Raw genomic sequence first — 26,011 nt, 5'->3', positions numbered from 1 at the left:
AACCAAATATGTCAAGTTGCCTGCCACCACTGAGGCCACCATTGTTTTTGTAGGCTCCTGTGGTTCTCCACACCATCCCAGCCTCCTCAACCCCAGATTATTGCTGGGCTACAGAAATCTTGAATCTTTGGCAGGGTTGGGAACCCATGGGCCTCTAAAGCAGACTCCCTGGAGGCACCAATATAACCCTTCCCTTTTGGTGTCATAGTTTTCCCCCACTAGGACCCGAATCATCTCTATTTTAGGGGCAAACAATTCTTTCTGCTTCTCTCAAGCATTCGGCCTCTTCCTTCAAATATTTTTTCTTTTTTTTTCAGGTTGAGATTCTTTATTCTGGAGGTAGGAAGGGGGTCAGCATGCTCAGGTAGGGAGGGTCCAGCCCAGCTCCTCCAGCCCCCCAGTGCTTTCCCAGCCCCAATAAGTTACCCAGTTACTCAGCTGCCCTCCCTCCTGGGTCTGTCTGTCCTTCTGTTCCACCCTAGACAGGGCCAACCTGGCTCAATACAAGGGCTGCTTGTCCCCAGCCTGTGGGCAGTGCCACATGGCAGGCTGGGGGAGAGGTGAAGCAGCAGGACCATGCCCTGGGTCTGGAGGGGCAGAGGGGCCACTTCTGGCTTCAAGCGGTCAGGACTTGGAAAACCACATACTGGGCAGGCCTGGGGCCCAGTCCCACAAGGTCCGTGCCTGAAAAGAGGTGGTAGTTGGGGTGGGGCCGCCATCACACCTCAATTGCTGGGTCTGAGCCCTGGCCCTGCCACTGCAGCTGCTCCTCCTGCTTCATCTTGGGCTTCGCTGTCCGTGTATGTCACACCAGTATCCGAGTGCAGTTGGCAGCCCATGGCTCCAGGTCCTTGGGATCCACAAGGTGGCTTAGAAGACTGCTCTCCAGGTGGCTCCGGGGAGCAGTGGAATCAAACTGGGCATTGGGCTTAGCTAACAGCAAGGGCAGGGCCACAGCAAATCCGGCCATATCCACAGGGAAGGGCCTGTTGGGCTCCCATGCTGTGTGGAAGCCCACTACCCGGCTGTCCTGTACCTGAGGGCCCTTGACTCGCAGGCCACCCACCAGCCCCACAGGCCACACTGAGACACCACGGGTCCAGCGCATCTCCTCAAACAGCTCCCAGCTGTAGGTGTTGCCACTGTCAGCAAAGTACACGACTCCTTGGGTCCCTGGTGGTGATGGGTCCTTCTCCCCACCCACAGCACTCCCTCTGCCCCGGAGCCAGTCCAGGGCCTTGTTCCGCTGCTCGACACCATGGGGATGAACCCAGCCAGGCTTGCCCTCCCGAAGCCACTGGGCTTTGGGCGTGAGGACCACCAGGTGTGTGAAGAGGAGGCCAGAGGCAGCCAGCAGCCCTGAGACCAGCGGGGTGGGACCCTCAGCATCCTCCACCAGCAGTCAATGCAGCCGGGGCACCAGGCTCAGTGTCTGGGACAGCCGTACCAACTCTGCCTTCTGTACCAGCCTGGCATAGGTGGGGGTAACAACATAGATAGTAGGCAGGGCCTCGGGTTCAGGGGGCTGGGCAGGGGCAGGGGGTGGCCGTCGGAGTTCCGCTTGCAGCTGGGAAATCCTCAGATCCTTCTGCCGTAGCTGCTCAGCTGCTGCCCGCAGGGGAGGAAGGCAGTCACATGGCTGGCCAGCGCGTAGAGGAGGCCGGCGATCGACACCAGGAAGTAGGCGAGAAACACGTTCTTCACCTTCAGCTTCATGGCCACGCCGCTGCCGCCCGCGCCCCAGCACGCGGGGTCTCTCAAATATTATTTTTCTCCATGGGCTCAGGCTTTTTGGGAAACAACAGCCAGTAAGTCTAGTGTGAGGTTCTTCTGTTTTCTTGCTACATACATTACCGTTTTGAGGTAAGAAAGCACAGAGGGGAAAACAGGTGAAAAACATTATAGCTCAGAAACATTTTCAGCCATATTAATTCAATTCCAGAAGCAATTACACTTTTTTAAAATACGATAATAGAAATATAGTACATTTACTGCTATGGAAAAATAATTCATAATACGTTGGGGTTTTTTGTTTGTTTTTGAGACAGGGTCTCACTCAGCTGCCCAGGCTGGAGTGCAGTGGTGTGATCGTAACTCACTGTGGCCCTGATTTCCTGGGCTCAAGCAATCTTCCTGCCTCAGTCTTCCAAGTAGCTGGGACTACAGGTGTGAGCCACCACTCCGGCTAATTATTTTATTTTTTGTAGAGATGGGTTCTCACTTTGTGGCCCAGACTGCTCTCAAATTCCCGGGCTCAAGCAGTTCTTCCACTTTGGCCTCCCAAAGTGCTGGAATTACACACATGAGCCACCACGCCTGTCCCACATGTTGTTTTGACAGGAAGTTACAAAGATGTCTATCAGGATGACTCCAATGTTTAATAGAAAATGTACATAAAGTCAAAACGAATATTTACCACCATGAAACAGTAGCTACCACTACAATTCACACTTCATAAGCAACCTTTTAAGGAGCTGAATTGGTGAAGCTATCTGAGATTGACTAAGGCCTAATATTGCCTTACTTTCTGCTTTATATCTTTAATATTTTCTGTAATTTACTGAATAAAAGCCTAGGACCTGGATGTACTGCAATGTGCAGTATATAGAGCTCATAGCTTTTTTTTTTTTTTCTGGAATGCAGTGGTGCCATTTTGCCTCACTGCAACCTCCGCCTCCCGGGTTCAAGCGATTCTCCTGCCCCAGCCTCCCGACTAGCTGGAATGACAGGTGCCTGCCACCACGCCCGGCTAATTTTTGTATTTTTAGTAGAGACGGGGTTTCACCACGTTGGCCAGGCTGGTCTCGAACTCCTGACCTCAGGTGATCCACCTGCCTTGGCCTCCAGAAAGTGCTGGGATTACAGGCCTGGGCCACTGCACCTGGCCTAGAGCCCATATCTTTATTTAGCACATTAGTATACAAAATAAGTATAGTTATTGGAACTATATAATTCAAACTCAAAGCTGTTGGAACTTTATTCCGAGCCTTGGGAGGAATGTGGCTACAGCCTGAGTCAAGCAGCAGGCATCTGCAACGTCTGCCTTTTGTTTCTATAAATAATTAAAATAGGAGGACCAAACCATACCAGAGATACAACCCCCTGAGATCACTACCCCCCCTCATGGAGTAACAAAGTACTTTTTCTTGGAATGTAGTAATCTGTAACCTATCAAATAGCTGTAAGTATGCACTGGTCTCTTAGGGGAAATGAAATCCTGTTAAAATTTGTCTCTGGCCACCTAGGCGAAACCCTAACTTCTTCACTTTGGAATGCTAACCCCATTTGGAGCTGGTGTCTCCTGGGTGGCTACCCTCAAGCCTTACGCTGGAATAAACTCTATCCTTAATCATATTTCCAGAACCTCACTATTTAAGGTTGACAGGAGAGGGAAGCGGTGATGTCTTGAGATAAAGCTGAATAAAGTTTCTCAAGAAAAAAAGGGAAAGGAACCTCTAAGCTGTACGTTGTTTTCTAACTCTAGGGAGTTAGAGGTGAAGTAGGAACTTGAAGTTGGAAGTGTTGAGCTGGACAGCCCTCATCTCTAGGCAATACTTTCATAAAGTGGAAAAACGGGAGAAGAGGACGAAGGCTAGGGAGAGACGCAGGGATCCACCCAACCCAGTCCTCAGTTTCCCACTCGCTCTCGGAGTTGAGTACAAAGAGCGCTCCAAAGCCCCTTCTCCTGTGCTCAGCCCAGTGCTCCGGTGGGTCAGGTCTCCGGAATGCGTAAACAAAAGCAAACAGCTGAGCGGCGGAGGGCGCAGGCGACAGATGTGGGTGTTCCCTGAGAATGTGTGGCGACTTCCCGGAGCAGCGGGTCTGTGAGGCAACGATGGAAGACACTGCGCTCCACAGCATAGCAGCAGGCCCCGCCCCGTGTGGCGCCAAGTAAAAGATAATTCCCCAGAAGCTGTCGGCCACCGGCGCTTCGCCTCGTCCCGCGCCAGGCCCCGCCTCTCCCCCAGACCACCGGTGCCATCCAGATTCCCCAGGCGGGACCCCAGCTCACGAGGCCCACTGGCCGAAGCTCCCCACAGGATAGAGAGCCGCTCCTGCGAGGCCAAGCTTCCGAGAGGCGGCCTGCGCCTAGCACGCAGGCGCGGAAAGCTGGGCGCCAGCCTTAAACTGACTCCCGCCACCTGCCTCGGGCAGCGCCGTCCGCCGTTTACTTTCGAACGAGCCCAGCAATAGTTCCCATTGGCCGATGCCTTGCAGTTGAATGTTGCCTGCAGACTGCGCCTGCGCCGCGAGGTTCCGCGAGGCCCCGCCCGGTCTGGGCACCTGAAGCCCTTCGGGGCGGAGGAGGGCGGAGGAGGGCGGAGGAGAGCGGAGGAGGGCGGGGACTCGGGGGGGCTCTCAGCATCCGCCTGGAGCTCGTGGCGCTGTGTTTCTGTGCTGTGGAGTTGCCTGGTCAGCTTCCTTCCCGCGGTGAGTCTAAGGACCTTTACGGATGCGGAGAAGGTGGTTCTGAGTCCTTTTTCTTTTCCTGTAGCACAGTCTGGTGTGCCCAGTGTGTTGGGCGGGGAGTCCTGGGGGCGTGACGATGGAGGGAGTGGCTTGGGACCTGCACTCATTCTCTCTTGTCCCATACTGGAGTTTGGGGAGCCACTTTCCCGTCCCTCCACTGTGGAGCTGCGTTCCTGTGAGGGAGGAGGCCCTCTGTGGTGGCGAGGGTGAGCTGAGCGGACGCCGCCGAGTCGGTCAGCCCCACGGGGTTGGGGACGGGCGGGTGCCGAGGCGGAGGCGCGTTAGGAGGGAGGCCTGGGAGAGTGGAGCTTTGAGAAGGGGAAGGGAAGAGTACTGCCATTTTGAGCCCCTTTGTGGGAGGTGCTCGCAGGACTTAAGTGAGGTAGGTGCAGTTACCCATTTTACAGATGTGAAGCCTCACTTTTGAGAGGTATTTGGTAATACTGACCCAGGTCCCACAGCATTGAAATGGCAGAACAGAGAGATGAGCAAACTATACTAAATCAGTTATAATTTAGAGCTTGCAAGGTATTTTACTCCCATGGATGCTTTTGTCTTGCAGTTAATTTTAAGCACTCTAAAATGACCGTGAATGTTTTTTCTGCCATCACCATTGTTGGGTAATATTGTCGAGAGCTCATAAGCTACTTGACGTTGTCAAAAGAGGTCCTTTGTGACAGTCTGTTTGGTCAGAGTTAGGATTTTCAAGGAACAAGCGATACCTCTACTGCAGCTCCAGCAACTGTGTTGGTGTTTGTGGCTTTTCTGAAAACACAATGAAGCATCGTGAAGATAAATATCAAAGGCAGTGAACTAACAACCATTTTTATGACATGAGACAATAAATTGAAAACATTAAAGATAACATTATTTTAATTTTAGAATAAGAATAAAAGATTGTGGAGGAGTTGGAGAAGAGTGTATTCAGCCCCTAAACCACGAGATCAACAAAGTAGGTAATCTGGGAGATTAAATAAATATGAAAAACAATTAAGTTTTTACAGAGTGTATGATTTAAACTACAAAGTGAAATTTAGAAGTCTTTGAAAAAACATTGTGTTGGCGGTGTATAAAACTCCCAACCATTTTATCGAAGGAGCGGAGCATAAAGTGAAAAATAACCAACTCCCTTCTCTGATCTATACCTTAAAAGTAGTCACTTAACTCTTTTGTACATCCTTCTAGAAATTTTACAAGAATGTGTACATCTCAAAACACATGCAAAGTTGTTATTTTATACATGCAGATCTGCAGAACTACACAAAACTGCAAATTAAGTTACCTGGATACTTTTTCACTATGCATTCATATATTGGTCTTTTTAAATGAGTAAGTAGCTATTTAATCTGGCAAGGTGAAATTTTTTTTTTTTTTTTTTTTTTTGAGACGGAGTCTCGCTCTGTCGCCCAGGCTGGAGTGCAGTGGCGCGATCTCGGCTCACTGCAAGCTCCGCCTCCCGGGTTCACGCCATTCTCCTGCCTCAGCCTCCCGAGTAGCTGGGACTACAGGCGCCCGCTACCACGCCCGGCTAATTTTTTGTATTTTTAGTAGAGACGGGGTTTCACCATATTAGCCAGGCAAGGTGAAATTTTGATTTTAGGTGATGTTAGTTTTGACATTGCCTTTCACTAAACACGTTGATGAATATTTCCCACCAGATATATTTTTACTTTGAAAAGTACAACAAAAGCAATTAAAGCCTTAATTTCTCAAGTCAATTCCTGGTTAAATTGAATTAATAGTCTTTTTTTGTTTTGTTTCTAGTTTTTATTTTTATTTTTTAGTTTAGGGAAACAGGTTGATATCAAAATGAAAGAAAATAGTACAGATGGACAAAGAGAGTTAAAATCAGCTGACCATAGGATTTTTTTAATTTGAAAAAGTTAAGGTGATCTCTCATTATTTTTGTATATTTATATGTGACAGAATTATTTTTAAAAATCTTGTTTCTCAGACTTTCTGCGACAATGTTAAAAAAATCTTATATATGTTTATAAATGGTGCAGTTGTAGTTATTTCTTAAGTCTTGACTTGCATGAAATGTATTTCTTCTTTATCAGTTAGGGCCACAAAGATGTGAGCCCCAGTTTGGGTGGTGGCACCACTTGAATTTTCCCATACTTAAAGCTGACTCACTAGAAGTCTTGGGGCAAGTCATCGAATTCTATAATGTAGTAAATATATTTTCCTTTCAGAGGTTGTGAAATGTAATGAACGTTTTACAACTGTTCATGTTTAGAGTTGAAAGGCAGCAAAGCATTAGAGAATTAAAACTTAAAAACTGGTTTACACAGGAGAATGGGTAATGATATTTTCGGTGCTATTTAATCATCTATTATACTGTCTATTACCTAATATGCCAGTTAGACATCAGGGAGGCTCACTAGTGAATTGGCCCTCTGGAGAAAGACTTAATAAAAAGTTTGGAAATTCAGAAATATATTTGTTTTGACACTTAAACACACTAGACATTAGTGAAATAATTTGTAAGTAGAGTGATTTAGCCTCAGGTTTCTTTCTGAGAAGATTCATTTTTTTATATTAATATTTCTCGGTTTTAAAAGAGAAGCAGGAAATCTTGAACTATTGGTTTTTACATGAGCTTAGTACTCACTAGAGGAAAATACATTTTACATGGATTATTTTACTTTTTTGCTTTTTAAAAACATACAGTAGTATAAATTGATTCAAATTCATTTAGCAAAAGAAAGACTGGATAATAGGCAAGACGCTTGAAAATTTTTTAAAGTTTTTTTTTTATTGTGTAAAATATGCTAAACATAAAATTTACCATTTTAATCTTTTTAAGTATGCAGTTTGGTGGTATTAAATACATTCAAATTGTTTTGTAATTATCACCATCAACTATCTCCGTTAACTTTTTCATCTTCCCAAACTGAAACTGTGTACCCATTAAACCAGCAGTCCTCAACCTTTTTGGCACCAGGGACTGGTCTTGTGGAAGGCAATTTTTCTGTGGATGGATGGGGGTGGGTGGTGCATGGTTTTGGGATAAAACTGTTCTACCGCACATCATCAGGCATTAGTTAGATTCTCACAGTGAGCCACAACCTAGATCCCTCGCGTGCGCAGTTCACAGTAGGGTTCACGCTCTTATGAGAATCTAATGCTGACACTGATCTGGCAGGAGGCGGAGCTCAGGTGGGCTTGAGGCAGAGTTCAGGTGGGCTTGAGGCGGAGCTCAGGTGGGCTTGCCCGCCGCCATGGTGGGGGCGCAGGGTGGGTAGGAAGGGTTGGGGACCCCTGCATTAAACGATAACTCTACATCTTCCCTGCTCTCAAGCCCTGGCAACTATCATTCTACTTTCTGTCTTTGAGGACTGCTTATTGGTTTTGATATTATATATATTATATGCTTTTTTCACATATAATGTGAATGTAAATTTTTTTTCCATTGAACTAATTGACTGAATTATATTAATAGATTTTTCGTTATTGAATTAACTTTGTATTTCTGGAAAGAACCTTACTTAGTCACGGTACAGTGTATTTTTTAATGTACTCCTGTGTTTGTTTTTGCTAACATTGTATTTAGAATTTTACATCAGTGTCCATTTTTGAAATTAGTCCATTTTTAGTTTGTATTGTCTCAGGTTTTGGAATCATGTTATACTGTCTTCAAAATATTTAGCAAACTTTTCATATTTGTATTCTGGAACAGTTGAGTAGGGCCTAGTCCACACTCAAAGGAGAGGAGATTTCAAGAGTATCCAGAAAGTGTAGGTCATTGGGGGCCATTTTAGAGGCCACCTATCACAGATAGCTAATGGCTTATTTATTTACTTAAAGAACCAACTCTTAGACTGGTCATGGTGGCTCACAGCTGTAATCTCAGCACTTTGGGAGGCTGAGGGGGGAAGGATGTCTTGAGGCTAGGGGTTTGAGACCAGCCTGGGCAACATAGTGAGACCCTATCTCTACAAAGCATAAAAACATTAGGCATGTGTGTTAACATGCACCTATCAGCTACTTGGGAGGCTGAGCTGGGAGGATTGTTTGAGCCTGGGAAGTTGAGGCTGCAGTGAGCCATGGTCACACCACTGCATTCCAGCCCTGGTGACAGAGCAAGACTCAGTCTCAAAAAGAGCCATCTCTTGGGTTTATCAGTTCTAGCAATTTTTTTTTTTTTTTTGACAGAGTCTTGCTCTGTCACCCAGACTGGAGTGCAATGGCATGATCTCAGCTCACTGCAACGTCCGCCTCCCAGGTTTAAGCGATTCTCCTGCCTCAGCCTCCCGAGTAGCTGGGATTATAGGCGTCTGTCACCCTGCCCAGCTAATTTTTGTATTTTTAGTAGAGATGGGGTTTTGTCATGTTGGCCAGGCTGGTCTTGAACTCCTGACTTCAGGTGGTCCGCCTGTCTCGGCCTCCCAAGGTGCTGGGATTACAGGTGTGAGCCACAGTGCCCAGCCAGTTCTAGCAATTTAAGTTTTCTAGTTCATTATCATCTTCCATTTATCTTTATTCTTTTTTTTTTTTTTTTGAGACAAAGTGTGGCTCTGTAGTCTAGGCTGGAATGCAGTGGAACGACCATGGCTCATGGCTCATTGCCGCCTGGACCTCCCAGGCTCAAGCAATCCTCCCTCCTCAGCCTCCTGAGTAGCTGGGACTAACAGGCATGCACCACCATACTTAGCTAAGTTTTTTATTTTTTGTAGAGATGGCGTTTCACTGTGTTGCCAGGGCTGGTCTCGAATTGCTGGGCTCAAGTGATCCTCCCACCTTGGCCTTCCACAGTGCTGGGATTACAGGTATGAGCCATTACACCAGGCCAATTTTTATTCTTTTTTTTCCACTTTTCCTCTTTTTTTTTTTAAGTTGAATTATTTTATATTCCTTTTGGTTTGGTAAGTAAAGTGTATGGTGTCAGCTCTGCCCATGTAATTTTTTTTTAGCTCTGTAGATTTTACTGAAGAGTATTTCTGTTGTTTCACATGAATAAATTATGTCGTGGCTGTGTACAGAATTCTCAGCTCATATCCCTTTCCTTCTAGACTTTGTGGACATTGCTACATTGTGTTCTAGCATTCCTTGTTGCTGGTGATGTTCTGGTTATTTCCTGCTGTGTAACAAACATCTGAAAGCTTGGCTGGCCAGATATTCAAGATGTCTTTTTCACTCATGTGTCTGGAAACTCCTTGCCCTTCTATTTGGCCTGTCTCTTCAGCAAAGTAGCCTGGACTTCTTACATAGCAGTTTGTGGCTCCGAGGCAGCAACCTGCCAAACTAGTTAAGGGCTATACCTAGAACTCAACACATCACTTATACTGTATCCTATTGGTCAGAACAGTCACATGGCCCACACATATTCTAATGGGGGAGAATAGATTTCATCTCCATGTGCAGGGAGTAGCAGCAAAGTCACATTATAGGACAGCTCATGTGGGAGATAATTATTGTGGCCATTCCAATTTTGGAAATTCCAGTCTCCCAGAGGAGGATTCTGAGACCCTTGGTTTAGTTTTCCTTTTTTCATCCTTCTTTTCTGTGTGGATACTTGTAGAATTGTCCTTATTTCTTTAAAATTGTATTATATTTTTAATTGCTTAATAGTTAAAAGCGAAACCATGATTTATAATGAAAAACAGATTCTTGCCCTCTAGAAGCCATCACTTTTATCTGCTTTAACATTTCTTTTGGTATTTTCTTTTATATTTCTAGATATTTATTTTTTGTGGGTTATTTTTTAAGTATGTATTGACTTTCTTATAAGGAAAAATTAAGATTTAGTTCTTAAACTGTTTCCTTCCCTTATTTTCCCCCTCAATATAATTTTGTTACTCTTTGGTAAAATCAGTATTTGATATTTACAATATTATGACTGTTACAGTGACAGCTGAGCCATATACTATAATATTAATATTTCCTCTCTTTTCATGATTCTATCATGTTTTTTCCCTAAATTTAGTTACCTCTCAATATGTTTCATATACATGAAGCATTTCTGTCAGTTCCATTTATTTACTTAAAGATCTGTCTTCTGCATGCCTGAAATCACAGCACTTTGGGAGGTCGAGGCAGGCGGATCATGAGGTCAGGAGATTGAGACCAACCTGGCTATCATGGTGAAACCCCATCTCTACTAAAAATTCCAAAAAATTAGCTGGGCGTGGTGGCGGGCGCCTGTAGTCCTAGCTGCTCGGGAAGCTGAGGCAGGAGAATGGCATGAACTCAGGAGGCGGAGCTTGCAGTGAGCTGAGATAGCGCCACTGCACTCCAGCCTGGGCGACAGAGCGAGACTCTGTTTCAAAAAAAAAAAAAAGATCTGTCTTTTGGATCTTTCTTCCTCTTCTAGAGTGACTCTTCCCTAGGCTTTCACAGTTGTCCTGGACTTTATTTCGCCATTATGCTGGCGAACATTCTTGCTTTTCTTTTCTCCCTGCAGTAGCTTCTTTAGAAAGAGTTGGAAGAAGGTTGTTCATTTTTGAGATCTTATATTGTCCAACTGTCTTTATATCAAAATGGATTGCTTTTTTTTCTAGGTATAGAATTTTAATTTCCATTTCAGAAGCCATTTTTTTTCCCCTGAGAATATCAAAGGCATTACTCCATTGTCTTATTGTTTCCAGTGTTACTGATGTTTTTACTGTTTGGAAACTTACATACAGCATAGCTAAATCCAAGATGTTCATCCTAGAAAATATACATAGGTTAATTTTTTGTTCTTTTTCTTCCTTTCAGAAGCCTAGACTGGTTGTGGAAAATTTCTGCTGCATAAAATTTCATATTGGTTTCTGAAAGAACTAGCCTGTAAGCATGGTAGCCACCTGTATCTTTTTTTTTTTTTTCTAAAAAAGACAGGGTCTTGCTCTGTTGCCTAGGCTGGAGTGCAGTGGCACAGTCGTGGCTCACTGCAGCCTCAGCTTCTTGGGCTCAAGTGATCCTCCTGCCTCAGCTTCCCGCGTAGCTGGGATTATAGGCGTGTATCACTGTGCCCGACTAATGTTTAATTTTTTGTAGAGATGGGGTCTCTTGGTGTTGCCCAGGTTGGTCTTGAACTCCTGGCTTCAAGTGATCTTCCCACCTTGGCCTCCCGAAGTGCTGGAATTACAGGCGTGAGCCACTGCACCTGGCCCACCTATATAGTTTACTTCTCAGGCAGCAACCAGAGTCAGAAAGTTCCTGACCTTACAAAGTTATTTTTCAGTTCTAGTTTCTCTTGAATTTGTTGCCTAAAATTAGTTTTTAATCAATAAATCAGTGAGAAAAGGGTAGTCTGAGAATAGATTTTGACTTCTGTGAACTTCAAGTTATCCACAAATTTTTGTCTAAAAAGTATTATTAAAAATTTTACATATGATAGCAGTAACTTTGAGACCAACCACGATTTTTGCTTCCTTTTTTTTTTTTTTTTTTTCCTTTTTTTGAGACAGAGTCTTGCTCTGTTGCCCAGGCTGGAGTGCAGTTGCGCCATTTCGTGCCTCAGCTTCCCGAGTAGCTGGGATTATAGGGATTACAGGTGTGTGCCACCATGCCTGGCTAATTTTTGTATTTTTAGTAGATACAGGGTTTCACCATGTTGGCCAGGCTGGTCTCAAACTCCTTGCCTCAAGTGATCCACCTGCTTTGGCCTGCTTCCATTTTATATAAGCTTAGGATATGCTTTACAATGTCGTGAATATTCTCATTCTAAAGAAAGTTGAGCTTTTGGGCCCCTAAGTGCATTCTCAGAGTTGTTCCCTAGTTTTCTGCAAGCATAGAATAGGGGTTTGGAGAGAAAAGTTAGATTCTGTTTTAGGACTAGTTTTGCTACTTAAACAATTGAATAGCTCCAGTAATATTAAATCTAGATTAAATGTACGTCGACTGCTCAAATTTTATTTCCTACAAAGTGTTATTCTGTTTATTCCTTCAATGTGAATTCTGACATCACTGAAATACTCTGAAAAACACATTTGTTTTTCTTGGGTGGTTTCTGTATGACTTCATAGCTTTCTGTAGGTGTAGGGTAAAGTTGTAAAGTCTTGCCAACATGCACTCACTTGAATTTATCTGCAGTGAATGTCATCTTCTTTACTGTTGCTCAATTACTTTAATTTGCTGGAATGCTCTACAGTTCAAGCTTAGTCTCTGTGTGACACACTTTGGTTCGTTTGGGATCTGAATATTGTCAGTCTGAATGGAGTGTTTTTTTTCCTTTTTTCTTTTTCTTTTTTTTTTTTTTGAGATGGAGTCTCACTCTGTTGCCCAGGCTGGCGTGCAGTGGTGTGAACTCGGCTCACTGCAAGCTCTGCCTCCCGGGTTCACGCCATTCTCCTGCCTTAGCCTCCCAAGTGGCTGGGACTACAGGCGCCCACCACTACACCTGGCTAATTCTTTTGTATTTTTAGTAGAGACAGGGTTTCACCCTGTTAGGCAGGATGGTCTCAATCACCTGACCTCATGATTCACCCACCTCGGCCTCCCAAAGTGCGGAGATTACAGGCGTGAGCCCCCGCACCTGGCCTGAATGGAGTATTTTCTGATAGATTTTCATTTTACACCTTTTCCTAAGCAGAGATTTTGCTGTTAAAAAAACAAAAAACAAAAAACCCCAAAACAAAAATCTGTATTAACACAGGTCTCTGAAAAGGCATTTGTTCATTGAACCAGTAACAAGTGAATGCCTGCTGTGTTAAAATTTGTGCCTAAATTGCAGGAATATAACCATTGTTTAGACACAATTCCTGCCCTTATAGGAGGCCTACATTCTAATGTATACAGAAAAGTTACAAAATTCTTAAATAAAATCTTGTTAAAGTGCTATGAAGTAAAAATGCAGTGTTTAATGAGAATAACAGGGGACCTAATCTGGGGAAAAGGCAGGCTCGAGTTGAGCCTTGAAGGAAGAGTAAGAGTTTGACAGATCGTAAAGATAAGGAGCCAAGTTTGCATTTTATTAAAAATGCAGTTAGTTACTTTTAGTTGCTGTTTTCACAGATTTTTAATCTTAAAAGTTAGTTTTATAGCATGTGATTTGGTAACCTTTATATTTTACGTGAATGGCACTTGGGTGTTTATTTTTTTTTGAGACGGAGTTTCGCTCTTGTTGCCCAGATGAGTGCGGTGGTGTAATCTTGGCTCACTGCAACCTCCACCTCCTGAGTTCAAGCAATTCTCCTGTCTCAGCCTCCCAAGTAGCTGGGATTACACGCATTTGACACCACACTGGGCTAATTTTGTATTTTTAGTAGAGATGGAGTTTCTCCATGTTGGTCAGGCTGGTCTCAAACTCCCAACCTCAGGTGATCCGCCCGCCTCAGCCTCCCAAAGTGCTGGGATTACATGCGTGAACCACTGCGCCTGGCCATGGCACTTGGATTTTTAAGTTTTGCCTAAGGTACTGTCAACAGTGGTATAACTTGATTTTTCTCTATCAAGGGGTAAGCTAGTCTTTAGAATTGTGGCTTATGCATTGAGGGTAGGTATAAAGGAAAGCAGTAGGAGGTGGTAGGGTGCAAAATGGTCAGGCTTCTGTTACTGGAAATACCAGTAGTAGCTTGCCAAGAGGTCAAGTTACTTGTGTCAGAGATGGTCTCTGAACTATTGCTGCATTTCTTTTTCTGTCTCAGAGAAATACGGATCGAGAGACTTTCATGAAGGAAAGATGACTAATGGTCTTCTTTTTGTTCTTTACCATTTAGTGCTCTAGTTTTTCACTTAAAAATTAAGGCAGTAATTCACAGTTACTATAGTCAACTCTTACCTTTCAAACTGATTTTTATTATAAGAATTCAAAATTTTTCTGCCTTCTAAATCTGCAAGTTAAAATTATTGCTTTAGAGAATTATACTATGCTGATCCTGGGGTTTAAGCGTTCTTGTATTCTAATTTGAGAAGCTAAAAAATTTATGGTAGTAACAGTTACTGTGGAGAAATTTGATAACTTGCTTTAGAAACCATTATTGAGCCAACTGGGACATGTTTCCTCCTTTTGTGTTAAAGAATATACTTTTGCTAAGCCTAACTTGTTGTAATAGAAATAGTCTTGTCTACTCATTATGTGTGCTTGGTTTTGATTTTATCATCTTAAATGTTAAAATGTTGCACAAAATAGTTGTAATCACTAAGTAGACTTTAACAGAACACTTTGAATTTTAGTCTTTATTATGTAGTGTATTAGTCTGTTTTCATGCTGCTGATAAAGACATACCTGAGACTGGGTAATTTATAAGGAAAAAGAGGTTTAATGGACTCACAGTTCCACGTGGCTGGGGAGACCTCACAATCATGGCAGAAGGTGAAAGGCACGTCTCACATGGCGGCAGACAAGAAAAGAGAACGAGTGAAGTAAAAGGGGTTTCCTTTTACAAAACCATCAGATCTCGTGATACTACAAGAACAGTATGGGGGAACTGCCCCCATGACTAAAGTTATCTACCGCTGAGTCCCTCCCACATGTGGGAATTATGGGAGCTACAATTCAAGATGAGATTTGGGTGGAGACACAGCCAAACCATATCACATAGCAACAAATTTAAATAACTTAAATTTGAAGCATTTTACTACAAATTAATGATAATTGCTTTGTTTGGGATGATTTTGGTCCCTAAGGAATAAACTCTTAATTGTGATCAATTATTCACTATATATACTAGGAAATGAATTACTCAGAAAACTTCATTTTAAAAATACCTTGTTCTCTTTTAAATGATAAGCAGTATGGTAACAATTTGGAGGTTAATGCCTAGAATGTTAAATAATATGTACAGGTGTCTCTATGTAAACTTAAAATACATTTTTCTCTTGACAGGAAATGCACAATTTTGAGGAAGAGTTAACTTGTCCCATATGTTATAGTATTTTTGAAGATCCTCGTGTACTGCCATGCTCTCATACATTTTGTAGAAATTGTTTGGAAAACATTCTTCAGGCATCTGGTAACTTTTATATATGGAGACCTTTACGAATTCCACTCAAGTGCCCTAATTGCAGAAGTATTACTGAAATTACTCCAACTGGCATTGAATCTTTACCTGTTAATTTTGCACTAAGGGCTATTATTGAAAAGTACCAGCAAGAAGACCATCCAGATATTGTTACCTGCCCTGAACATTACAGGCAACCATTAAATGTTTACTGTCTATTAGATAAAAAATTAGTTTGTGGTCATTGCCTTACCATAGGTCAACATCATGGTCATCCTATAGATGACCTTCAAAGTGCCTATTTGAAAGAAAAGGACACTCCTCAAAAACTGCTTGAACAGTTGACTGACACACACTGGACAGATCTTACTCATCTTATTGAAAAGCTGAAAGAACAAAAATCTCATTCTGAGAAAATGATCCAAGGCGATAAGGAAGCTGTTCTCCAGTATTTTAAGGAGCTTAATGATACATTAGAACAGAAAAAAAAAAGTTTCCTGACGGCTCTCTGTGATGTTGGCAATCTAATTAATCAAGAATATACTCCACAAATTGAAAGAATGAAGGAAATACGAGAGCAGCAGCTTGAATTAATGGCACTGACAATATCTTTACAAGAAGAGTCTCCACTTAAATTTCTTGAAAAAGTTGATGATGTACGCCAGCATGTACAGATCTTGAAACAAAGACCACTTCCTGAGGTTCAACCCGTTGAAATTTATCCTCAAGTAAGCAAAATATTGAAAGAAGAATGGAGCAGAACAGAAATTGGAGAAATTAAGAACGTTCTCATTCCCAAAATGAAAATTTCTCCAAAAAGGATGTCATGTTCCTGGCCTGATAAGGATGAAAAGGAAATTGAATTTTTAAAAATTTTAAACATTGTTGTAGTTACATTAATTTCAGTAATACTGATGTCGATACTCTTTTTCAACCAACACATCATAACTTTTTAAATGAAATCACTTTAATATGGTTTTCTAAAGCCTCTCTGTTTACCAAAGTTTATCTAACAGTCTGCATAAGGTAAAGAATATACTGTGTCACATTTTCTATTTGTTGAAGGAATTTGTGTGGAAAATAGTTACCCATTGAAAACGTCAACCTGAATTGCTTAAATGGGCTTATTCTGTACATTGCTAAACGAAAAATGGGGTAGCATGGATAAAGAGCAAACTAAGCTTTATTAGCGCTGCAACTAATATAAACAAATGTTTATATTTGTTGCTTCTTTTGGTTAGCAATGATATGTCAAAGTTATATCTGAAATATTCAAATCTTTGGGAAACAGAATCTAGTAACAATTTGAAAAGTAATACACTATCCCATTTTTATCGGCTTTATGAAGGTTGACATAATGTTGCTGTGACATTTAAACATTCTTGTACCAATATTGTCTTTTACCATTATTATATACTGCAGTTAATTGGCTTTACAGTTCTTTATATATATAGCAAAATCCTGAAAGAACATATACCTTTATTTTGATGTGGCTTGAAGCTTTTGAATGGGTGAATAAGGATGATAGAAAGGTTTCAAAATCAAGCAACAAAGTCTTAAAGTGATACGGCATGGCTTAAAGATCTTTTGATCAAACATACCTGTGTTTTAGATAGATTTAAGAGCCCTAAATGTTTATCACCATTCACTCCAAATAAAACTATTGCTTTTGGATAACTGTTAGAATAAAGTGGCTTTTTAAAAGAAATTTTTGAGACTGGGTCTCACCTTGTTGCCCAGGCTGGAGTGTAGTTGTCTGGTCATGACTCACTGCAGTTTCGACCACCCAGGCTCAATCGATCCTCTCGCCTCTGCCTCTGGAGTAGCTGGGACAAGGCACACACCCCCATGCCTGGCTAATTAAAAAAATTGTTTTTTGTAGAAACGAGGTTTTGCCATATTGCCCAGGTTGGTCTCAAACTTCTGGGCTCAAGAGATCTGCCCACCTTGGCCTCCCAAAGTGCTGGGATTACAGACGTTAGCCACACTGTGCCTGGGGGCCAGCATTTTCTAATACTTGTCATATTCTATAGTTTGTGCAAATTTAAGATTGTATTTTTTTTCTGCTCGTCAGTCAAATCAGTTCTTGGATTAAAAACTCATTCTTACTAGAACAGAATCATGTTGGTAACTTGGTCTGCAACAGGTTTTGATGGCATCGTGGACTTTATTCATCTTAACTCATTTAAATTTTCTACCACATTCCCTTAAGCTAATGCAAAAGTACCAACAACTTAATCTTTTTTTTTTTTTTCTGAGACGGAGTCTCGCTCTGTCGCCCAGGCTGGAGTGCAGTGGCGTGATCTCGGCTCATTGCAAGCTCCACCTCCCGGGTTCACACCATTCTCCTGCCTCAGCCTCCTGAGTAGCTGGGACTACAGGCACCTGCCACCACGCCCAGCTAATTTTCTGTATTTTTAGTAGAGACGGGGTTTCACTGTGTTAGCCAGGATGGTCTCTATCTCCTGACCTCATGATCCACTCGCCTCAGCCTCCCAAGATGCTGGGATTACAGGCGTGAGCCGCCACGCCTGGCCCAACAACTTAATCTTTTATTAGCTTTGCTTACGAGGGCCAATTAAATCAAAGCCCTTTGGTTCCCTTTAACAGGGACTGGAGTTATGATGCATGTGTTACGACTTTTGGCCCACTGTCCATGCAACTCTTAAGTGCAGGTTGATTTGCTTTCCAGAAATCCCAAAGGGGCTGCTCTTGGATCACCGAAGAGCCTTACCTATATCAAAAAGACATTCTGGGTCAGATTAGACTATGCTCCTGGCCCTACAGATTGCACATAAACTATCATAAATACAGCTTTTTCAGGGAACTAGTTCTAAAACTCTTACCTGCTGAGAATAAGTCAACACTAAGATGACTGTATTATATCAATTTATTATTAGAATCAGACTTATACCTAGCACAATTAACTATTGTGTGGGCAAAGAACATTTAAAGGGCATAGTAGAGGTAAGGAGAGACACATACTCAGCTATTTAGAGATAAAAATACTAAGTTGCACTGATTACTTAAAATACTAGTCACACCATAAAAGTGCCCTGTAGTTTCAAAAACACGTAAGCAATGAAATGTTAGCCATTATGTGTTAAACTACTTAAATCTCATTTCTGTGATGTGAATATTTTTAACCCCCTTTTTGTAGATGAGGGAACTGACAAGTGGCTTGTCCAAGGCCATATAGCTGTGAGAAAACCCATGCATTCTCTTTTCAGAGTTCATGCTATCACTCAACTTTAAAGTAGGCCAAGATTAATGTTGGTAAGGGTTTGTAATCTGTAAGAATGCTAAAAACGTAAGTATATATATCATTTTAGATTTGACATTTTGTATCTTGCCAGTTTTTAGGAAAACTTTTCATTTTGTTAAGTATGCATGAATATAGTTGAGTATATGAGTAACTGGTTCTTATGCTGCTGTTTTGTATTTTTACCAGCAGGAAGATTGCAAAAGTTAACATATGTAAATCTTGAAATATTTCTAAGTTTTATGTATAACAAAATATGTATTTTAATAAACTCCTTTTGATATTTTATTTGCACTGTCTTAATGAGACTTCCAAACTCAGGAGTGGTAGCGATGGGATTTTCACATGGGTTCTGGGTACTTCTAATTCTTTGAAACTTAGTACTGCAGGCTGGGTGCAGTGGCTCATGCCTATAGTCCAGCACTTTGGGAGGCTGAGGCAGGCAGATCACTTGAGGCCAGGAGTTTGAGACCAGCTTGGCCAACATGGCAAAACCCTGTCTACCAAAAACACAAAAATTAGCTGGGCACTGTGGTGTGCACCTGTAGTCCCAGCTACTCATGTGGCTGAGGCACTTGAATCGCTTGAACCCGTGAGGCGGGGTTGCAGTGAGCCAAGATCTTGCCACAGCACTCCACCCTGGGTGATGCAGTGAGACTTTCAAAAAAAAAAAAATCTGAGCTCTACTGCATTGGTTATTAAAATATAATAAAAGTATTAAATTCTATTTTCGCACCAAATGAAAACACTTGATTATCATTATAGCATTTTAAACTTACTTTTCCCTTATATATTCTTGATTTAGAACAAATTACCATACTTGAATTTCAGATCTTGCTTTCTTTAAATCTTTATTTAAAAGTCCATGCTAATAATGTGTTTACATTTTTACAGTTACGTGATGATAAACTGTTGGATTTTTTAAATATCTAAAACAATGGCCCACTGAAGAAAGGAACAGTTAACTCTTTAATTAATTCCTTAGGATAAATACCCAGAAATTTAACAGCTAGGGCAGACTTCTAATACAATACTGAAAGTCCTTCCAAAAACCAACTGGTTGCCAACTTATGTCCCATAGCATTATAACATTCTTGAGCCAATAGTGTAAAAATACGCTGACAATTTTATAGGCAAACACTACTCAAGGTATCTTACTTTCCACTTATTACTAAAGTAATTAACCCCTAAATACAGATGCTCCTCAACAGTGGGACTACATCCTGGTAAACCTATCATAAGTTGAAACTATCAAGTTGAAATGCATTTAGTACCCAGATAAACCTATCATAAAGTTGAAAATTTGTAAATTGAACCAGTGTTCAGAGGCCATCTTACTTCATACTCATGAAGCAACTATAGTGGGATATTTTTCAACTTACGAGATAGCCTAGGCTTGTTGAAACACTGTCCTAATTTACTGGCTGTCTGGTAATTAAGTCATAAATGGTCAAACATCAAATTCTAGAAAAGCATATATTTAAATTCTCATCACTATAATTCAGAATGACTGGTTTACAAAAATATGTTCATAGTATTTGGGTAATAACTGTGGTGACTGTCTCAACTGGCAAGCTAAGTGGAATGCCTTAAAGAATCTATCCAAGATTAGTTGGCAGGCGTTTCCAGTGTTGGTAAATCAAAGGCCCACGAAGATATGCTGAGCCTTGATAGCACAACCTTGCTTAGGACTTTGCCTCAACAAACATACTTTTTAGTTTGGCAAGTTACCTGACCCTCCAGGTAACTCATTTTTCTCCATAGTCTGCTACTTACAAGATTGTCATATTTTTGTAATCTAGAAGCAATTATAGAGAATATTTTATTAGACTTTACAAATGACAACTGCATAAAACAGAAACCAGTTTCATGATCTAGTTTAAGGAGTATGTATTTTATACAACTCATAATCCTTTACAAATAGAAAAAAATCAGTAATACACTGAATCAACTTGAAGAATCTTCAGCATAAAGTTCAACAAAGTCCCTTAGATGCAATTTCTTTTGGATTTACAGCAACACTTTTTGTTATGTTGTATGTCTTGTAAATTCCAATAAGTCTATCTGAAATCTCAAACATATTATTTCGAAGAGAAATTATTATGAACTGTGCATTTTTTGTTTGTTCCTAAAGAGAAACAAAGAAAAGTCAAACATTAAGTAATAAGAGGTAAATCACACAAACATGTAACCTCAAATATTTTTTGGACAATAAACATTACATTGATAACATGTAAAGGAATGATGGCAGGAATAATTCATAAAACAGTATTTGAGTGTGAAAGGAATTTGGTTATTTTGACTTCTAGTGGAAAAGATCTAGGAAGATGACCTAGGATTCTAGCTGTGATTCTGCTACTAATTTGCATTTTTAATTTATATTTTACTCCTCCAAAATGGAAATATTTGGTTCAAATAAAAAATAATTTGGTCTCCACTGATACCAGAGGAGATGGAGATGGAGTTATTAGACAATAAAGAAAAGGCTCAATTGTAAGAAATAAAGAATTCCATGTGTAATGTTTAGGATACCCCTAAAAGTTTCTGGAATGAAAATCCCAAAATGATTACTTACATATATATAAAATGCAACAATGGACACATTTTTAAAATCAAGGGCTGCATCAATCTCATCCATGAAGTAAAGGGGAGTGGGCTTGTAGTGGTGAAGAGCAAATACTAAAGCCAATGAACTAAGTGTTTTCTCTCCTCCCGAAAGGTTGAAGATCTTTTTCCAACTTTTCTTAGGTGGTCGAACACTGAAATGATTAAGAAAATCATAGTCAAATTACCTGTAAAGCTAAAGTTAAGACCTTGTGATTTGTTTTCCGTAATTGAGTTCTACTATCTTTTTTAGGAATCTGTAACTTGCTTTTCACAAATATGAACTCTTTTCTGTTATTTTATAAAAATGTTATTGGAGGATGCATACATAGGAGCACATACCAAAGTTTTAAGATTTAAAGAGCAAGCTAAGTATTATACTTCTTGCTATTCTTTCTCCTTATCAAATACAATTTCTCAATCCTCATGTTAAAAATGCCTTGAAAATTTAAGAAAAGATGAACTAGACAAATATTTTGTAAATACTGGCTGTCTGCCCCTGTAAACTGCAAGCATAAATAGCATACAAGCAAATTAGTATTTACTAGTAAATGAAACAAGTTGTACATCTTGCCTTCATATCCTACCTCCAAGAAATACTGAGTTTGGAGAATATGTAGAAAAAGGTAACAGTGGGATTATAAACTCAGCATAATTACACACCTGAACATGATTCCTTCAGAGAAAGGATCCAAGCTGTCTACAAGCTCGAGTTCAGCGTCCCCTCCCAAAGTAAGCATTTGGTAATTTTCCTTTAATTTATTTGTTATTATATAAAAACCTGCCATAAATTCATTAAGCCTTTGTTTCCGAAGATCTTCATATGCCTGCCTAAAATTGTCTCTTTCAAAAGTAATTTTGTCCAATTCTGCTACCCGTTGCAAATACAATTCTTCCTGTGAAAAGATTATGATAGGAAAATCTATTCAGATAAATTTGATATGATAATTAGCATTGTTAATTATTACTTTGTTTTGAGACGTAGACTCGCCCTGACGCCCAGGCTGGAGTGCAATGGCGCGATCTCGGCTCACTGCAACCTCCACCTCCCAGGTTCAAGCGATTCTCCTGCCTCAGCCTCCCGAGTACCTGGGATTACAGGCATGTGCCACAACGTCTGGCTAATTTTTTGTATCTTTAATAGAGACGAGGTTTCACTATGTTGGCCCAGCTGGTCTCGAACTCCTGACCTTGTGATCCACCCGCCTTTGGCCTCCCAAAGTGCTGGGATTACAGGCGTGAGCCACCACGCCCGGCCAACAGCATTGTTAATTATACAAAACTAAAGATCAGAATTTAGGCTAAGGACTAAAAAGAACTCCAACTAGTATACATACACAGTTCATTCATACCTTCTTTTTATACTCTGCGATGGCACCGAGGTTTGGTTTCATTTCATGACACCGGGCTTCCAAAAGTGCAATTTGATTTGTTATAGAATCTGGATTCTTGATCGCTTCAAGATCCTCTGGGCTTAGAACTGAAATCTCTTCAATAGGATTATCTTCTATAGGATGCAGTGATATTTTTGAAATCTAAAAGTTCAATTTAGGGGAGAGTTAGAGAAGGCATAATATTACATACAATTCATTGTTTAAAAAAAAATGACAAATTACACAGCTATGAAAACAACAGGAGTTGTGACTGATTTATCCATTATTTTTCAAAGGACTTCAAGAAAAATAGTTGTAACACTCAAAAGTGTCCATGTAATCTTTTCTTAAATGTCCAGATCAGCCCTAGGGTGAAAGGGTAGTTGTCTAATTCTAATCGTTACTCAGACTTTTCTGTATATAACAATTTATATTGTTATGTCCCCTATAAACCTGAGAAGTGATCACAGAATTAAAAAATCACAATGTAGCTCACAAACAAAATTTAAGAACCCCAACCCCCTAAAACAATCCTCCCCAAACCCTCCTTTTTCATAAAGAATATGTTTAAAATTAAACTAAACGGTAACAATCTCACCTCTTTGTGCCAATATTTTATTTTAGAATTATGTTCAGCAATGTGACCATCTATTTGTTCAAGTTTCAACTTAATACTAAGTGCATCTTTTTGAAGAGCATGTTCATTTTCTTGAATAACTTTTAATTCTTGAAGCAGATTGCGATGTTCTTTCTGGATCTCTGGTAAGGATTCCTAAACACCGAAAAGAACTGCTAGATAGAATTTTCCAAATAGAGCCATCATTTTCACATTACAAAGATGAAGGAATTACCAATCTCTCCCCATGCCCCTTCCATTTTAAAATAATTTAAGCATTTAAATTCACAAATTATAGTATTCTTATTGTACAAATAAAAATTGATAGTTATAAAACTTTAAGTCTATGAGTGCTTACTACATTCTAGGCACTGTCATATATCCAGCTCTTTAAATTGGTTCCAGTATCATCCCATCTCCTCTTCAATACAAAGCAACTCATACCTCTGCAGCATTTGTATTCTTTATGACCTCTGCTGCTTTGTCCTCAAGACTTTTCAGCTCTGCTGTTAGGTCATCCACCTCTTTCTCAGTATCTTTTATTTCTTTCTCTGTACGCAAGACAGAGTCTTGTGCCTTTTGAAGGTTTCTAAAGAAGCAAAATGATGCATCAAAAATGTGGTAAGGTGATTTGTTATTGTTTCTGAAAACCTACTAAAGAACTTTTCATGAAATTTAATGTGACATTTTTTCTATTCATATATTTTTAAGTTTATGATTTACTAAACCATCCTTAAATCAGTTTTTGTAGGTTTATACAAACACTTATGGGATGACTTGTATATTTTTAATTATAAATGCCTTTCTTATATAAGCTGCTTGTATCATCCAACTTTAGACTGATGCAACACTGTCCATTAGATTATCAAATTCTTTTGTCGTTTTCTCGTCAGAGATTGTTAAATCTCTACACCCATAAAGTTGTACCTTCAAATACTTCCCAATTCAAGACAAGGCAACAAGTACTTCCAAAAAAGCAAGACACTACTTCTCCCTTATTACCTCCTTATCTCTGAGCAAAACACTCTGGATTTAACCAGATAATCAATATGCAATCAATTTGTTAAAATTTTTTCTAAAAAAAGAAATGGCTATTTAAATTTCAATATTTTATATACATACCTAGCTTTATTTCAGACACACTTCAATAAATACTCTAAAAAAATTAAGGCCGGGTGCGGTGGCTCATGCCTGTAATCCCAGCACTTTGGGAGGCTGAGGCAGGCGGACCATGACATCAGGAGTTCCAAAACCAGCCTGACCAACATGGTGAAACCCTGTCTCTACTAAAAATACAAAAATTAGCAGGGCCTGGTAGCGTGTGTCTGTAATCCCAGCTACTTGGGAGGCTGAGGCAGGAGAATCGCTTGAACCTGGGAGGCGGAGGCTGCAGTGAGCCAAGATCGCGCCACTGTACTCCAGCCTGGATGGCAGAGCGAGACTGTCTCAAAAAGAAAAAAAAAAAAAAAAAAAAGACCTAAGTAGATAAATCTTTTTTTAAGGACAATGAAATCTTCTAGGTATTTAAAAATTTTAAGGTGGCTGGGTGCAGTGGCTCATGCCTGTAATCTCCGTCTTTTGGGAGGCCAAGGCAAGAGGACTGCTTCAGCCCAGGAGTTCAAGACCTGCCTGGGAAACATGGCAAAACTCTGGTCTCTACAAAAAAAATACAAAAATTAGCCAGGTGTCGTAGTGCATTCCTGTAGTCCCAGCTACTTGGGAGGTTGAGGTGGGAGGACTGTCTGAGCCTGGGAGATTGAGGCTGCAGTGAGCCCTGATGTGCCACTGCACTCCAACCTGGGCAACAGAGCAAGACTCTGTATCAAAAAATAAAAATAAAAAATAAAATCTAAGTTACCAAGAGAATTAATTTTGCTAAGTGATCCCATTTTTACCTCTTTTACTTATTAAGGCCTATATCTATTTACATTAAGGACCAACTACTCCCTCCCCGAGACCAGAGAAACAAAACTGAGTTCTATGCCCTCACAGCAACTGGGGAGTTACAGTCTACCTGTACTTTCCTATGGCATACCTGTTTACCAGCCTTTTTAATTGGCCATAGGATAAATGTTCATTATAGGTTTTCTGTCATGAAAGTCCTATTAGGTAATGTGTCAGACAGGTTCAATAAATTAACAGTAAGAGAAACATTTTATGGAACATTACATAGTAACCCCCTTTCCAATGTGAAGGCAGGGAAAGGGAAAACAAGTTAGGGTAACATGCATACTCTACCTGTCAGCAGTCTTGATTGCTACTTGGGCTTTAGTAATAGCAGAAGCACATTCATCTAATTGCTTATTTATTTTATCAAGTTTGTCTTGTTGGGCCTTGAGTTTATGATTATTGATTTCTACGATGGTATTGTGTAAGCGTTTAACCTCAGCTTCTACTTTACCAGCTTTCTCAGCCACAGCATCATATTCTGAAATTAAAAAATAAAGAACCTAATTTGTGTTTTTATGCTAATGAACATCATTTGTTAGATGTACATTTCTTCAGTTGCTATGACTTAACGTGATGCATTAAAACAAATTTTAGGCATATGGGAAAAAGCACCTTAAAAAAAACGATATCCTGTATCAAAACAAATGGTGTTACAACAATGCACAAAGTTAAACACTCTAGCTCGGCTGTAAACACACCATTTCTTAATGGCTTCATGTTCTCAGCTTCTTTTAAAGTATCTTTACAACTTTTTCTTAGGGCACTTCCTTGACTACTGAGTTCATAATGATTTTTAGCCTTAGATACACTATGTGCCTAACTCAATATTAACTTGCCCACAATGAAGAAATTGTGGTTATTTTCTTCT

The 26,011-nt window shown here is 40.5% G+C and overlaps 3 protein-coding genes and 1 pseudogene across 5 annotated transcripts in view; 1 reads left to right on the top strand and 3 right to left on the bottom strand.

The window, feature by feature from the left end:
• Positions 1–298: 298 nt before the first annotated feature.
• Positions 299–3,467, bottom strand: LOC117979809 (galactosylgalactosylxylosylprotein 3-beta-glucuronosyltransferase 3-like; annotated as a pseudogene).
• On the bottom strand, positions 299–4,592 carry LOC103783665 (uncharacterized). The gene is made up of 2 exons (XM_055110878.1): positions 3,454–4,592; positions 299–1,841 (listed from the first exon to the last, which is right to left on the bottom strand). The coding sequence occupies exon 1, from the start codon at positions 4,590–4,592 to the stop codon at positions 3,558–3,560; it is 1,035 nt and encodes a 344-aa protein (XP_054966853.1). The 3' UTR covers positions 299–1,841; positions 3,454–3,557.
• Positions 4,491–16,433, top strand: TRIM59 (tripartite motif containing 59). The gene is given in 6 exon segments (XM_034957675.3): positions 4,491–4,676; positions 5,353–5,422; positions 9,150–9,242; positions 15,224–16,289; positions 16,292–16,318; positions 16,321–16,433. Coding segments are annotated over 3 exon segments (1,203 nt in total). The 5' UTR covers positions 4,491–4,676; positions 5,353–5,422; positions 9,150–9,242; positions 15,224–15,226.
• A 3,001-nt stretch (positions 16,434–19,434) lies between these two features.
• The window catches only part of SMC4 (structural maintenance of chromosomes 4), a 35,416-nt gene continuing 28,839 nt past the window's right edge, over positions 19,435–26,011 (bottom strand). For all 3 annotated transcript variants that reach the window (XM_008956068.6, XM_003830623.7, XM_063603004.1), the window contains 7 exons: positions 25,432–25,621; positions 23,638–23,782; positions 23,176–23,349; positions 22,557–22,739; positions 21,868–22,100; positions 21,176–21,359; positions 19,435–20,728 (listed from right to left, as the gene is read on the bottom strand). In XM_008956068.6, the coding sequence (XP_008954316.1) occupies positions 20,576–20,728; positions 21,176–21,359; positions 21,868–22,100; positions 22,557–22,739; positions 23,176–23,349; positions 23,638–23,782; positions 25,432–25,621 (1,262 nt within the window). In that variant the 3' untranslated portion in view covers positions 19,435–20,575. The remainder of the gene's footprint in view (positions 20,729–21,175; positions 21,360–21,867; positions 22,101–22,556; positions 22,740–23,175; positions 23,350–23,637; positions 23,783–25,431; positions 25,622–26,011) is intronic.

Source organism: Pan paniscus, chromosome 2 (assembly GCF_029289425.2).
Source record: "Pan paniscus chromosome 2, NHGRI_mPanPan1-v2.0_pri, whole genome shotgun sequence".
NCBI classification, from domain to species: domain Eukaryota; kingdom Metazoa; phylum Chordata; class Mammalia; order Primates; family Hominidae; genus Pan; species Pan paniscus.
This window is presented reverse-complemented; position numbering and strand designations above follow the sequence as displayed.

Bases quoted from the DNA above. Each gene is read 5' to 3' on its own strand.
- LOC103783665 (XM_055110878.1), bottom strand. From the start codon at position 4,592: ATGGGACAAGAGAGAATGAGTGCAGGTCCCAAGCCACTCCCTCCATCG.